The sequence below is a fragment of the Pan troglodytes genome, chromosome 9 (assembly GCF_028858775.2).
Source record: "Pan troglodytes isolate AG18354 chromosome 9, NHGRI_mPanTro3-v2.0_pri, whole genome shotgun sequence".
Classification (NCBI taxonomy): Eukaryota; Metazoa; Chordata; class Mammalia; order Primates; family Hominidae; genus Pan; species Pan troglodytes.
The window spans coordinates 110,923,790-110,939,558 of record NC_072407.2 but is presented as its reverse complement, the minus strand read 5'-3'; the positions used below and the strand labels follow the sequence as shown (position 1 = coordinate 110,939,558).

General features: G+C 41.9%; 1 protein-coding gene across 1 annotated transcript in view; it reads right to left on the bottom strand.

Annotated features, from left to right (window-relative positions):
- Positions 1 to 14,806: 14,806 nt before the first annotated feature.
- DDX10 (DEAD-box helicase 10) overlaps positions 14,807 to 15,769 on the bottom strand; it is a 276,872-nt gene continuing 275,909 nt past the window's right edge. The window contains exon 18 of the mRNA XM_009424123.5: positions 14,807 to 15,488. Within this exon, the coding sequence (XP_009422398.1) occupies positions 15,311 to 15,488 (178 nt within the window). The 3' untranslated portion in view covers positions 14,807 to 15,310. The remainder of the gene's footprint in view (positions 15,489 to 15,769) is intronic.

Genomic DNA, 15,769 nt, shown 5'->3' with positions numbered 1-15,769 from the left:
TGGGCCTTAACTCCAGAGTTTCTGACTCAGTATACCTAGGGTAGAACCCAAGAATTCACGTTTCTGACAAGTTTCCAGGTGACACTGATGCTGCTGGTTCTGAGGACCGCACTACAAGAACCACGGATCTACAGTATTCTTAGTCTGATTGCCTAATAAAATGCAGGAGGGCTCTGTGCATGTCTTCTAGGTCTTTGGAGATCTGCATTCCCCTTTTTGTTTTTATTTTCTTATACTGGGATGGTCACAGCATGAGGAAGTGAAGTCTTCTGATTTATCTCTTGTAAGAGCAGTAGACGCCCAATGCAAGACATACCCCTGAACACAGGCTCCCCGATGGTAAGTGGTTTTCTCAGGGTGTTGAAAATAATTCCTTATGGCATTTGATGTGACTGGCTTGGATGCAAAAAGTATCCAAGAGTCTTTTCTAAACCTTCATCTTGACTGTAATTTAGAGTTAACTTATTCTTTAACTGAGGGGGCCTCATTAGGTATCTTGCATCAAAATCTTTAATACTGTTATAATATGCACATCTATTATCCCACAATTTCCCTTCTACAAATGTATTCTGAAGGAAGTAATAGGGATGTGTGCAAAGATTTAATTGTAAGGACATTCATCATAAATGTATTCAATAGCAAAAATGTAGAAACCACTTAAATGTTCAATCATAAGAGATTAAATAAAATATGATGCTTCTGTTGCATGTCATTTTCTGAATAAACCTTTTATTTTAGAACACTTTAGATTCACAGAATCACTGTGAAGCCAGCATAGAGAGTTTCCGTATACCCACACCCAGTTCCCCTATTATTCACATCTTACACTAGTATGGTATATTTGGCACAATTAATGAACCAATACTGATAAATTTTGATTAACTAAACTGCATACTTTATTCAGATTTTCTTACTTTTTACCAAATGTCTTATTTGTCCCCTAAACTCCTCTTGACTTGACCATTTCTCAGATTTTCCTTGTTTTCAATGATCTTGAGAGTTTGTAAAAGTACCAGTCAGGTATTTTGTAGAATGTCTCTCCACTTGGATTTGTCTGATGTTTTTCTCATGATTGAACTGGGGTTATGTATTCTGGGAGAAAGACCACAGAGGTAAAGAGCCATTCTTTTCTTTTTTTCTTTTTTGAGATGGAGTCTCACTCCGTCGCCAGGCTGGAGTGCAGTGGTGCGATCCAGGCTCGCTGCAAGCTCGGCCTCCCGGGTTCACGCCATTCTCCTGCCACAGCCTCCCTAGTAGCTGGGACTACAGGCATGGGCCACCATGCCTGGCTAATTTTTTGTATTTTTAGTAGAGACGGGGTTTCACCGTGTTAGCCAGGATGGTCTCGATCTCCTCACCTCATGATCCACCCACCTCGGCCTCCCAAAGTGCTGCGATTACAGGTGTGAGCCACCGTGCCCGGCCTAAAGTGCCATTCTTATCACCTCATATCAAAGATACACACTATCAACACCACTTATCACTGTTGATGTTGACTTTGATCACTTGGCAGAGTTACTGTTTTTCAGGTGTTTCCACTGTAAATTTACTCTCTTTTTTGCTCTTTTCATGCTGTACTCTTTGGAGGAAAGTCACTATGCACAGCCCACGGTTTAGGAGTGGGAGTTTATGTTTCATCCCCTTAAGGACAGGACAACTACATGAATTATTGTGAATTCTCCTGCACAAGAGACTTGTCTCTACTCCCACAATTATTTATGTATTCAATCATTTATATCAGCATGGACTCATGAATACTTATTTTGCATGTTGGGTTATAAGTCAATACTACTTTATTTTGTTGCTCAAATTCTTTCATCTTTAGCCACTGGGAGCTTTTTCACTTGGCTCCTGTACTCCTTGGCATATTCTCACACTGTGAGTTTTGTGTGTGTTTCACACTTTCTTACTTTCTGGCACTACAAGATGCTCCAGGCTCATCTTGTATATTTCTTTTCTTTCCGTTTTTTAGAGACAGGGTCTTGCTCTGTTGTCCAGGTTGGATTGCAGCAGTGGCACGATCATAGCTCACTGTTAACCTTGAACTCCTGGGCTGAAGCAATCCTCCCACCTCTGTTTCCTGAGTAGCTGGGACTACAGGTGTGCACCACCACACCTGGCTAATTTTTAAAAAGTTTTTGTAAAGATGAGACTTCATTAGGTTGCTCAGGCTGGTCTCTAACTCCTGGCCTCAAACCTTCCTCCCACCACAGCCTCCCAAAGTGCTGGGATTACAGGCATGAGCCACCATGCCCAGCCTCATCTTGTATATTTCTTCCCACAGTTCTAGAATCAGCCATTTCTCCAATTTTTTCCTTTGTTTGGAGAAACCAAGATCTGGGCACTAGGTGTGCTTATTGCTTCTAGGTTGTATTCAATGAAATTTTAGTATGTCATTGAAAATCGTGTTGTAAAAAGATATTTAATGTCTACCAAATATTTAGAGAAAAATGTAATTTACAAAATAGTATAATCTCATAAATTCTTTCATACATAGAGAAGAAAATACACTAAAATACTAACAATGGTTATCTGTAGACATTCAATGATAAGTAACTGTATTAGGCTGTTTTGCATTGCTATAAAGCAATACCTGTCCAGGTGTGGTGGCTCATGCCTATAATCCCAACCCTTTGGGAGGCCAAGGTTGGAGAATCGCTTAAGCCCAGGAGTTTGAGACCAGCCTGAGCAACATGGCAAAACTCTGTCTCTAAATAACAACAATAATTATAGAAATGCCTGACTGGATAATTTATAAGGAAAGGGGTTTTATAGGCTTATGGTTCTGCAGGATGTACAGGAAGGTTAGCAGCATCTGCTTCTGGGGAGGCCTCAGGAAGCTTCCAATCATGGCAGAAGGCAAAGTGGAAGCAGGCACATCACACAGTGAAAGCCTCAATCAAGGAGCTTGTTTGGCAGGGGTAGGAGAGGAGAGTACCATGGAGATGGACAAAAACAATGTCAGACGGTGGTAAGTGGTAAGTACTCATTTAGGATGGCGTATGCCTGGGTGGTTTAGAGGGTGCTATTTTCCACTGACTGGTCAGAGAAGACATCTTATAAAGTGACACTTGAGCCATTCAGGCCATCTGAGAGTCAAGAACTTCAGGCAGAAAAAATGGCAGAATCACATGGATGGGCACAGTGGCTCACACCTGTAATCCCGGCACTTTGGGAGACTGAGGTGGGTGGATTACCTGAGGTCAGGAGTTCAAGACCAGCCTGGCTAACATGGTGAAACCCCATCTCTACTAAAAATACAAAAAGCTTATCCACCATGATTAAGCCGGCTTCATCTCTGGGATCCAAGTTTCAACGTATGCAAATTAATAAACGTAATTAATCACATAAACAGAACCAATGACAAAAACCACATGATTATCTCAACAGATGCAGAAAAGGCTTCGACAAAATTCAACAGCCCTGCATGCTAAAAACTCTCAATAAACTGGATATTGATAGAACGTATCTCGAAATAATAAGAGCTATTTATGACAAACCCACAACCAATATCATACTGAATGGGCAAAAACCGGAGGCATTCCCTTTGAAAACTGGCACAAGACAAAGATGCCCTCTCTCACCACTCCTATTCAACATAGTATTGGAAGTTCTGGCTGGGGCCATCAGGCAAGAGAAAGAAATAAAGGTATTCACATAGCAAGAGAGGAAGTCAAATTGTCTCTGCAGATGACCTGATTGTATATTTAGAAAACCCCATCGTCTCAGTCCAAAATCTCCTTAAGCTGATAGGCAACTTCAGCAAAGTCTCAGGATACAAAATCAATGTGCAAACATAACAAGCATTCCTTGTGACACCAGTAATACACCAGTAATAGACAAACAGCCAAATCATGAGTGAACTCCTATTCACAATTGCTACAAAGAGAATAAAATACCTAGGAATACAACTTACAAGGGATGTGAAGGACCTCTTCAAGGAGAACTACAAACTACTGCTCAAGGAAATAAGAGAGGACACAAACAAATGGAAGAACATTCCATGCTCATGGATAGGAAGAATCAATATCGTGAAAATGGCCATACTGCCCAAGGTAATTTATAGATTCAATGCCACCCCCATCAAGCTAGCATTGACTTTCTTCACAGAATTGGAAAAAACTACTTTAACTTTCATATGGAACCAAAAAAAGCCTGTATAGCCAAGACAATCCTAAGCAAGAAGAACAAAGCTGGAGACATCACGCTACCTGACTTCAAACTATAATACAAGGCCAAATACAAGTAACCAAAACAGAATGGTACTGGCACCAAAACAGATATATAGACCAATGGAACAGAACAGAGGCCTCAGAAATAACACCACACATCTACAACCATCTGATCTTTGACAGACCTGACAAAAGCAATGAGGAAAGGATTCCCTATTTAATAAATGGTGTTGGGAAAACTGTCTAGCCATATGCAGAAAACTGAAACTGGACCCCTTCCTTACACGTTATACAAAAATTAACTCAAGATGGATTAAAGACTTAAGCATAAGACCTAAAACAATAAAAACCCTAGAAGAAAACCTAGGCAATGCCATTCAGGACATAGGCATGGGCAAAGACTTCATGACTAAAACTCCAAAAGCAATGGCAACAAAAGCCAAAATTGACACAAATGGGATCTATTTAAACTAAAGAGCTTCTGCACAGCAAAAGAAACTATCATGAACAGGCAACCTACAGAATGGGAGAAAAATTTTGCAATCTCTCCATCTGACAAAGGGCTAATATCCAGAATCTACAAAGAACTTAAACAAATTTACAAGAAAAAAACAATCCCATCAAAAAGTGGGCAAAGGATATGAACAGACACTTCTCAAAAGGAGACATTTATGTAGCCAACAAACATAAGGAAAACAAGTTCATCATCACTGGTCATTAGAGAAATGCAAATCAAAACCACAATGAGATACCAACTCACCCCATTTCAAATGGTGATCATTAAAAAGTCAGGAAACAACAGATGCTGGAGAGGATGTGGAAAAATAGGAATGCTTTTACACTGTTAGTGGGAGTGTAAATTAGTTCAACCACTGTGGAAGACACTGTGGCAATTCCTCAAAGATGTAGAACCAGAAATACCATTTGACCCAGAAATCTGGTTACTGGGTATATATCCACAGGATTATAAATCATTCTACTATAAAGACACATGCACACATATGTTTTTTGGGGCACTGTTCACAATAGCAAAGACTTGGAACCAACCCAAATGTCCATCAGTGATAGACTGGATAAAGAAAATGTGGCACATATACACCATGGAATACTATGCAGCCATAAAAAAGGATGAGTTCATTTCTTTGCAGTGACATGGATGAAGCTGGAAACCATCATTCTCAGCAAACTAAAACAGGAACAGAAAACCAAACAATGCATGTTCTCACTCATAAGTGGGAGTTGAACAAGGAGAACACATGGACACAGGGAGGGGAACAACACACACCAGGACCTCTTGGGGGGTTGGGGACTAGGGGAGGTGTAGCATTAGGAGAAATACCTAATGTAGATGATGGGTTGATGGGTGCAGCAAACCACCATGGCATGTGTATACCTATGTAACAAACTTGCACGTCCTGCACATGTACCCCAGAACTTAAAGTATAATAATAAACACACACACACACACAAATTAGCTGGGTGTCGTGGTGGATGCCTGTAATCCCAGCTACTTGGGAGGCTGAGGCAGGAGGATTGCTTGAACCTGGGAGGCAGAGTTTGCAGTGAGCTAAGATTGCACAATTGCACTCCAGCCTGGGCAACGAGAGTGGACTCTGTCTCCAAAAAAAAAAAGAAAAGAACAACAACAAAAAACAAACAAAAAAGAAACAGCAGAGTCCAGTGTAACTAAAATGGTGTAAAAAAAGTAGTAGATGAGGTTAGAGTTAGAACAAAATATATGGCCTTTTAGGCTATGGAAAAGGCACTTGATTTTACAATAGTCCCCACATATCTATAGGTGTATATGTTCCAAGACCCCCAGTGGATGCCTGAAACCACAGATAGTAATGAACCCAATTGCTGTCAATTGGAGGACATGTCTGTTCATGTCCTCCACCCATAAGTTTAACGCCTTTCCATCTTAACTAAGCACATATTACACACTTTGGCTGTAACTTGTGTGGTTTGAAGTGTGACACCAAAACTAGCACACATTTCTTTTTCCTTCTTCACAGTTTCACGGATAGAAGACTCAGTGTTACTGTACATCTTAGCAAACTTAGCATACTGTTTTTTTCTCCTTCCTTATTAAGCCAAGAGCTTTCACTTTTTCACTTAAAGGTGGCTTCTCTTTGGCATATCTGAATTGCCAGCATCACAACTCTTCTGCTCTGGGGCCATTATACAGTAAAATAAGGTGACTTGAACACAAGTACTGTGGTATCTTGACAGTAGATTTGATAACCGAGATGGGTGACTAATGGGTGAATAGTGCAGTAAGTGTGGATCCGCTAGACAAGGAATGATTCACATCACAGACAGGATGGGGCAGGAAGGGGCTAGATTTCATCACACTACTCAAAATGGTACACATTTAAAACTTCTGAATTTCTTATTTCTGAAATTTTCCATTTAATATTTTCAGACCACAGTTGACTGCAGGTAAGCAAAACCTTGGAAAGCAAAACTGCAGATAAAGAGGGACTACTGTATTTGAAGTGAGATAGGAAGCCATTCGTTTTTAGCAGAGTCATCACACGATCCAGTTTATGATTTAAAAGGATAATTTTGACTGCTGTGTGAGGGAAAGGGTAGAAGCAGGAAGACCAGTTAAGAGGTTATTGCAAAAGAAGGGAATCATGGCATGGAATAGAGTAGAAACTGTCATGGAAATGGTGTCAAAAAGTTGGCTTTTGAATATATTTCAAAAGAAGAACTGGCAGGATTTGCTAATAAATTGGATGGAAGATGGAAGAGACAAGTCAAGAATGTCTTCAAGTTTTTGGCCTGACAAACCAAAACAATGGAGATGAAATTTACTGAGATGGAAAAGAAAAAGGAGTCCATTTGTTCCCCAAAACAATGGAGATATTTACTGAGATGGAAAAGAAAAAGGAGGGGAAGATTGGGGGGTGAAATTAGGACTTCATTTTGGGACATATTAAGTATGAGATGCCCACTAAACATCCAGGTAGAGATATTGAATATAGTTGAATATGAGTCTGGAAAGCAAAGATGTTGATCTACAGACAGAAGTTTGAGAGTAATCAGTGTATAGATGCAATTTTATGCCATGAGACTAGATGAGATCACTCAGGGAGGGAATGTATGAGGTTGGTGCAAAAGGAATTGTGGCTTTTGTATTGTTGGAATTTGCCGTTTGATATTGAAATAAATGTGGTTATGTTATATATCATTTTAATGGGCATTTCTTGCTTTTTTTTTTTGCTAAGGACTTATGTCTTGCTGTTTATGTTTATTTTAGACTATGGAAATGATGATAGACAAAAGGCAAATGCGAGTGATTTTCTTATTCTAATTCAAAATGGGTCATAAAGGAGTGGAGACAACTTGCAACATCAACAACGCGTTTGGCCCAGGAACTGCTAACAAACATACCGTGCAATGGTGGTTCAAGAAGTTTTACAAAGCAGATGAGAGCCTTGAAGATGAGGAGCATAGTGGCCAGCCATCGGAAGTTGACAATGACCAATTGAGAGCAATCATCGCAGCTGATCCTCTTACATGAGAAGTTGCCGAAGAACTCAACACTGATCATTCCAAATTAAAAGCTCAACACTGACCATTCTAAATTAAAAAAAAAAAAAGCATCTTCTCTTATTCTACACACCAACAATAAACCATTTCTCAATCAGATTGTGACATGCGACAAAAAGTGGATTTTATATGACAACTGGCGACAACCAGCTCAGTCGCTGGATGGAGAAGAAGCTCTAAAGCACTTCCCAAAGCCAAACTTGCACCAAAAAAGGTCCTGGTGACCATTTGGTGGTCTGCTGCCAGTCTGATCCACTACAGCTTTCTGAATCCCGGCAAAATCATTACATCTGAGAAGTAAGTATGCCCAACAAATTGATGAGATACACCAAAAACTGCAATGCTTGCAGCCGGCATTGGTCAACAGAAAGGGCCCAATTCTCCACAACACCAGACAGCACATCGCACAACCAACGCTTCAAAACTTGAACGAATTGGGCTACAAAGTTTTGCCTCATCCGCCACATTCACCTGACGTCTCACCAACCGACTACCACTTCTTCAAGCATATCAAAGCTTTTCGCAGGGAAAACCTTTTCACAACCAGCAGGATGCAGAAAACGCTTTCGAAAAGTTCATTGAAGCCTTAAGCACGGATTTTTATGCTATAGGAAAAAACAAACTTATTTCTCATTGGCAAAAATATGTTGACTGTAATTGTTCCTATTTTGATTAATAAAGATGTGTTTGATCCTAGTTATAATGATGTAACATTCATGGTCTGAAACTGCAATTACTTCTGCACCAACCCGAAGGCCCCTAATGTTTAGAAGTCAAGAACATGAGGAGCAATCAGAAAAGGAGAGTGAAAAGTAGTAGTCAGTAAGGACAGAGAGAGAGAGAGAGAGAGACAGAGAGAGAGATAGTTCTCTGAAAGCTAAGCGAAAAAGCATTTCGAGAAGGTGGGAACATCACTTTTACTGGAAGGTTGATTAGGATGAGCCCCAAGAACTGTTTTTGGATCTAGCAAGATGGAAGCTGGTGGTGAGTTGACAAGAGCTGTTTCCATGGAGTGACAGGAACAAGAATTTAATTAAAACACTTTAAAAGAGATGGGAGAGCTGCCAGCATCCATCTTCCCGCTGCAGCCTGAAGGTGTGACACTCAGAAATGCTCCAAGGACTCTTTGTGCTAGAGAAAACATCTAACGTCACAGGTAGGCTCTCCAAGGAGGAGCACTGGCAGACTTTTAGCATTCCAGTGATAAAGATCATCAATCACATTGAGAAAGAACAGATTGCTGGTGCTGGCCATGAGGCTTGCTTCAGTGAAAGCCCCATCACAACGATGTGGGGTATGGCCTGGAGACCAAAGGAAGTGCTTCCTAGAGAAGTCAGCAACACAGGGTGGTTCACAAACACACCTGCTAAGGTGAGCATCACGTTTTAATGGTGGCAGGCTACTCTGTGGGCACCTTGGTTGAATGCTGTATACAGTGCCTGCCTGGTGCACAGTAGGTGCTAAGGGGATGAAGTCAATGAGGGACCCTACTCCCACAAAAGAAGACTTCACCTATTTATGCCCTACATCTCTCCTGTGCCAGTTTCTCCCGTACATACTTTTCTACCTTGCTTTGTGTCCTGGGAGACTACAAATTACATCTACAGGCGACCTGCCCTCTGGTTTGGGGTCAGGTATGGCCAATGCAGACCCCAGGCAGAAGTCTAGAAAGAAGGAAAGTGAGGTCTGGGTATGTATTCTGTGGTTTCTTCCCCGTGGTCACCTCAGCCTGACAGCTCGTCTCAACTGAAGGTCATGAAGCAGGTATTTATGTTATCTTTCCTTCTGGATTTTGATAGCTAAACACTCTCTCATTCCCTCAGGGCGAGGGATGGTAACACTTCTATTCCTAGCTTCAGGGCAGACAATGCTTTGTGGTTTCCTTACCCTGGCCTTCCTACGCAAATAATTATTTTATTAAACCCCCTTAGAATTATCCTAATTTTTTTGTGCCATCTGTTTCCAGAACTCAGATTGAATCTGTATCTGTGAATAATGACATTAATAACTCTCTGAATTCCACTAGAACCTTGCTACTCAAATATGCCAGCAGCATCACCATCTCCTGGGAGTTTGTTAGAAATGCACAATCTCAGGCCCCACCCCAAAGTACCGAATCAGAGTGTGCACTTTAAAAAGAGTAATGAGGCCGGGCGCGATGGCTCACGCCCGTAATCCTAGCACTTTGGGAGGCCGAGGCGGGCAGATTGCCTGAGCTCAGGAGTTCAAGACCAGCCTGGGCAACATGGTGAAACCCCATCTCTACTAAAATACAAAAAAATTAGCCGGGTATGGTGGCGGGAGCCTGTAGTCCCAGCTACTCAGGAGGCTGAGGCAGGAGAATTGCTTACACCCGGGAGGCGGAGGTTGCAGTAAGCTGAGATCATGCCACTGTGCTCCAGCCTGGGCGACAGAGCAAGACTCCATCTCCTAAATAAATAAATAAATAAATAAATAAATAAATAAATAGAGTAATGAGCCTTGCTTCAGTGAAAACTCCATCACAATGATGTGGGGGAATGGCCTGGAGACCAAAGGAAGTGCTTCCTAGAGAAGTCAGCAACACAGGACGGTTCACAAACACACCTGCTAAGTCTGGTGATTCCTATACACATTAAAATCTAAGAAGCACTGCATTGGAGTATTCTGAGTTTTACTGAAGCTCTTTAGGGTACAAAAAACCCAAAGACTCACTAAGCCTAGCTCAGGCAGGACAACAGGGTCTTACGCCTCAGGCAGAGGAGACAGACTTATACAGGAATCCAAGAAGAAGACCCATGAAAAGGTGAAGCCTCATGGAGACAAGAACCAGGGGGTCAGCTTGGATCTGGGAGTCTTCCCCAGACAGCCCTGACCAGGATTCACTACTCTGTGCATTGCTTCTGGTCCTAGGACCAGTGGGGTCCCTCACTACTTACTCTTGTCTTTTTGCCAGTTCTTTTTCACCTATAGATTTAACTAACTTCTAATTTGAGCTCTTTTTGCCTATCATGTGCTCCCTGGTCTGTCTCATAACCTTCCAATTTTGCTCACTACCTAAATTTCAGTTTCTGAGAGTAAAAAAGTTATTCACTCAATTCATCCCTGTTTGGGCAGAGCTTTTGAAAGCACCAGTCTCCCTCACAGGCTAATGGGTTAGAATTTCTGAGTCAGCGGGCACTAGGTAATATGGTATAAAACATGTCTGCCCTGGGCTGTCGGATCAGCAGGGGCTGTGGAAGAAAATCACACTGTGATTACATGTCTAGTTAAAGTGGTCTTAAAAGACATGAAACAGGGTTTGAAATCTGGGTTGCAGGCTCTTTCCCCTTCACCTACACCACCACCTCCCATCCTCCCTCCTTCCCCCCACTTCCTACGAACACCTGCAGCCTCTGGCAGTTGAGGTGACTTTTCATGTTCAGCATATTTCAAATGTTGTGTAACAAAATTAATTACATTTAATTAAACTTAACAATTTTTTACAGCCCCAAACAAATCTAAAATGCCACGTTAAGCTTATGAGATGGCAGTCCTCCAAAGGGTTCTGCCGCTGGGTGAATCCATCAGAGACTTATGTAATTTTAGGGATCATTTTACATGAGTCTGATGAATGGCCCCTTAGCCTTCATTAAGCATCAAACAAGAAATATTGTCTGGGTCCTAGACCAAGCAACTACCTATGTCCTCCCTCCTTCCTGCATTCCAGCAAGAATTCCCTCACTCAAACAATCTTCCTCTTTCCGTCTGCTCTTTTCAAGGTGCACTCAAATTATGAAATTGCTTCTCTCTTTCCCCCCACTACACAGTAGCAAGGGAGGGAACTGTATCTCTCAGAAGCACAGGGCCTGGTATATGGGAGTTGCTGAATTTTTTAACATTTGTCGAATGAATGACTGCTCTTGCTCACCGGTAATGTGTTTCTCCCACCTCGTGTATTAGTCAGGCTTTACTGTAATAAACCCCCAAGTCTCAGTGGATTTCTTGTTCTGCAGGTTTGAGAGGTGGCTGTAAGTCTGCTTCACCTGCCTTCTCACCTTGGGCCCAGACCGAGGAGTGTCTTCTCTCCGGTTCATGCTGATCTGAAGGTATAAGGCAGGACTGATGGAAACATTAATGCAGCTTCAGAGCTCTGCATGTGACAAGCCCACAGTCACTTCTGCTGTGTTCTATGGGCTAAAAGCAGGTCACACGACCAAGCCCAATATTGGTGAGCTATTAAGAATGTTTCCCGAGGGAGGGAGTGGGCTGGAGTATTTGCTGTGCAAAATACAATCCATCATGCATTGTTGCATGAGTTTTCTACCAGTGCTATTCTGATGCTTTAACTAGTTTTCAAAATTGGCAAAGTAAAAGTCCCTCAGACACATATGTTAGGATCCATTCATTTCCAGGGACAGAAATACAACACAAAATATTTTATGCAAAAAAGAAATGTACTTATTCATGACACAACTGCGAAGTCCACGAAATACATTCAGGTGAAGCCCAGGAGCTCAAACAATGTCATCCGGGGCTTTTTCTTCATCTCATTACTCTGCTCGCCTCAGTGTGTTGGTCTTATTCTCCCCACTCTCTCAGAGGCAGCCCGAGGCCTTATGTCTACATCCTCTCTTCATAGTAACTTCCCATGGGTACAGAATTTCTTATCACTTCCAGGGAAGGAGTCTAATTGTCCCCACCTGGGTATTACGGCTGTGCCAATCTCTGTCTCTAGGAGTCGGGTTCTGATGCTGGCAAGATTTTAACCAGGTACCCACCCCTGATGTCAGAGAAAACAGGGTCTATTACCACTAAACATACACACATGGTACAAATGACAGGAGGCAAAACAGTAGCTAATTTAGCCCACTTACAAACATATTTGTTACCCAAGTTTTCTATTAGCACTATTCTGATCTTTAGAATTAGTTTTCAAAAATCTGCACACTAAAATCCCCTACAACATATACATTAGTCAGGATGCATTCGGTTCCAGCGACAGAAAACAACTCAAACTAGTCTATGAATAAAAGGCCTTGCAATATGTTTATTCAATATTTATATATAGGGAGTAAACTGCCTTAATTCCTTACTTGAGTCAGGAAAAACAATCTGAAACCATACAGGGTAAATTCAATGGTAAACCTTCAGTTTACATACTCTTGCAACTTTATGTCTTTTGAAAATATTTAAGGCCAAGAGATCCTGTATCAGAAACTCTTTTTTTTTTTTTTTTTTTTTGAGACAGGGTCTCACTCTGTCACCCAGGCTGGGGCACAGTGATGCCATGACAGCTCACTGCAGCTTCGATCTCCTGGGCCCAAGCGATCCTCCCACTACAGCCTCCCAAGCAGCTAAGGCCACTGGTATGCACCACCACACCCAGCTAATTTTAAATTATTTGTAGAGACAAGATCTCACAAAGTTGCCCAGGCATGTCTCAAACTCCTGGCCTCAAGCGATCCTCCTGCCTCAGCCTCCCAAAGTGCTGGGATTATAGGCGTGAACCACCATGCCCGGCCAGAAACTCTAATTTTAAAAATCTACCCAAGTTGTTGTCCACTGAATTCCTTTCCCACCTACTTTCCCCTTTCTTCTTTATATAGCCATTTCATCTAGTTCTCATTTCTATCATTCTATATCCTTCCTATGAGAAGTGGTAGGGGAATGTGCTACAAGAGATCTTTAAAAATTGAGCTGGTTTTATAACGTCTCCTCATTAATTCACTAAGCAACCATAGGACAGTTGCTGTGTTTGGCTCTGGGGATGAAACATGGCCCTTTTGCTCTTTCAAGAAACTTGTCATATAAAAGAGGCAACAGACATATAAACAAATGTCTGTAACATTGTATGATAGGCACTGTAATATAATAGAAGGAACAGCTGGAGAGAAGTGTGCTGAGATCCATGTGCTGTGAAGAGAATTCTGAGCACCAGGGGAAAGCTGGGTAGGAGAAATGTGAGAGCAGAGGGACAGTGGCCAGGCAGATCTTGCAGGGGTCTCAGCAGATCATGATGGGAGAATGAACTCTGACTAAAGGCAGCAGCTGTGAGAATAGGGAAGAAACAATGGATAAGAACGTTGTGGCTGGGCACGGTGGCTCACGCCTGTAATCACAGCACTTTGGGAGGCTGAGGCGGGCAGATTACCTGAGGTCAGAAGTTCAAGACCAGCTTGACCAACATGGTGAAACCCCGTCTCTGCTAAAAATACAAAAAATTAGCCGGGCATGGTGTTGGGCGCCTATAATTCCAGCTACTAGGGAGGCTGAGGCAGGCAAATCGCTTGAACCCAGGAGGTGGAGGTTGCAGTGAGCTGAGATCATGCCGTTACACTCCAGCCTGGGCGACAAGAGCAAAAATCCGTCTCAAAAAAAAAAAAAAGTTACAGAAGAGGCATCAAAAGAACTAGTAAAGAAAAGAGTGGGAAGAGTGAGAAGCTGAGGTGTCACCTGATTTCCTTTTGATGGTGAAATGATGTTGGTGCAGGCTCACGAGGATATCAAATAAAAGAGGAGAAACTTTTCTGAGACAAACATGGACTTAGGCTGAGTTGAAAAGGTTTGAGATACCCACGTGTAATGCCATCATTCCTCTTCCTTGTATTTATAATTTATTTGCCCGTTACTGAAAATGTTTGTGCACGGAGTGGGAAAATAGGAAAGGGACAGAATCACGAGAAGGTGGCAAATCTATAAAATCAGTTTCACGTCAAGACTCATTTCTTTACCATATTCTTTCCCCTTGAAGAATCTGAGTTATTTGTAACAAAAAAGAGGCTCTGTCTTGTTTTGCATCGTACTCATTACCAGGAGCTGAGTCTGGGTGGGGCTCTGTGGTAGGTGCTGACTGGAGCACTTGCAGAGGACCTGCAGCTACCATGTGCACAGTGAGAGGCCATGTTTTAGTCAGTCTTCATATTCAGAACTTCTACCGATTTTATAAACAATTGCTAGCAAACCTGCAAGTGTTAAGTTAAATGATATCCTTGAGAACAGGCTAACTTAAGAATATGACAAATTCACAGTTTGAGGAAATGGCCAAGCACTTTAATCTTAAGAACCTTCCTGTGAGAGGTCTCTTATGTTACTGGACACAATGCAAACATTAATACTTTCTTTTATAGGAAATATGTTTATTATTGATCATCTCAATTCAAAAATACTCATTCTATCTCAGGGCTGGTCCATCATAGTCTCTTTGAAAATATTAAATACGTCGAAATCATGAGCAATTTTAACAGTAACAGAAACTTCTGTACAGTAAGCAAGACAGGGATTTCTAACAATGACACAAGAGCTCCAGAACTTGCCAGTAAGACAAAGGCAGTGTTTCTAATGACAAGGCGTAGGAACCCATGGATAAAAATCTAACAGAACACATGCTGGAAAACGGGGTCAGGAAATGGTATCATCCACCCTCGATCTGAGTATGCTCAGTGATGGCACAAAGCATGTCCTGTGAGAGGGACTTGGAGATACGATCGCTTCTATCCAGAAATGTGCCCTTTGGGAATGGGGCATATGGTACCTAAGTGCCCCCAAATCAACTGTTTTTCAACTTCTTGCCTACACAGTCATAACCAAGGTTTCAAGGAGAAGGCAGGCGCAGGAAGTATTTAGCTTTGACTTCTTAGCAGATGTAACACCAGCTCTTCATCCTCTGCTAAAGACAGGCCGGTATCCAAAGGCTCTAAAGTGTCCCACTTGGCCTTCTTTCTGTTATGACTTGTTGGTCCCACGTCTTCCACTTCACTGTTGCTCCTCTTCTTCATCCCCTGCTTCTTCTTGGTATCACTGGTGAGAAGAAATCCAGAGATTTACTTTAGACTCAGTATGAAATCAGACATTTAAAATAGGACAAAATTAACAGAGAGTTGGTAAAGTGATATTATTCAAGAATGAAGGAAACCATGGCAACATCAAGATATCTGTATAATTAGTAAGTACCTTCCCATCAGTAGCTAGGTCCTACCACGCACCAGGCACATGCAAGGTACTTTGTTCACACTGGGTCATCCAATCTTCACAATCATTCTAGGAAGTTACAGCTGTATCATCCACAATTTGAGGACACT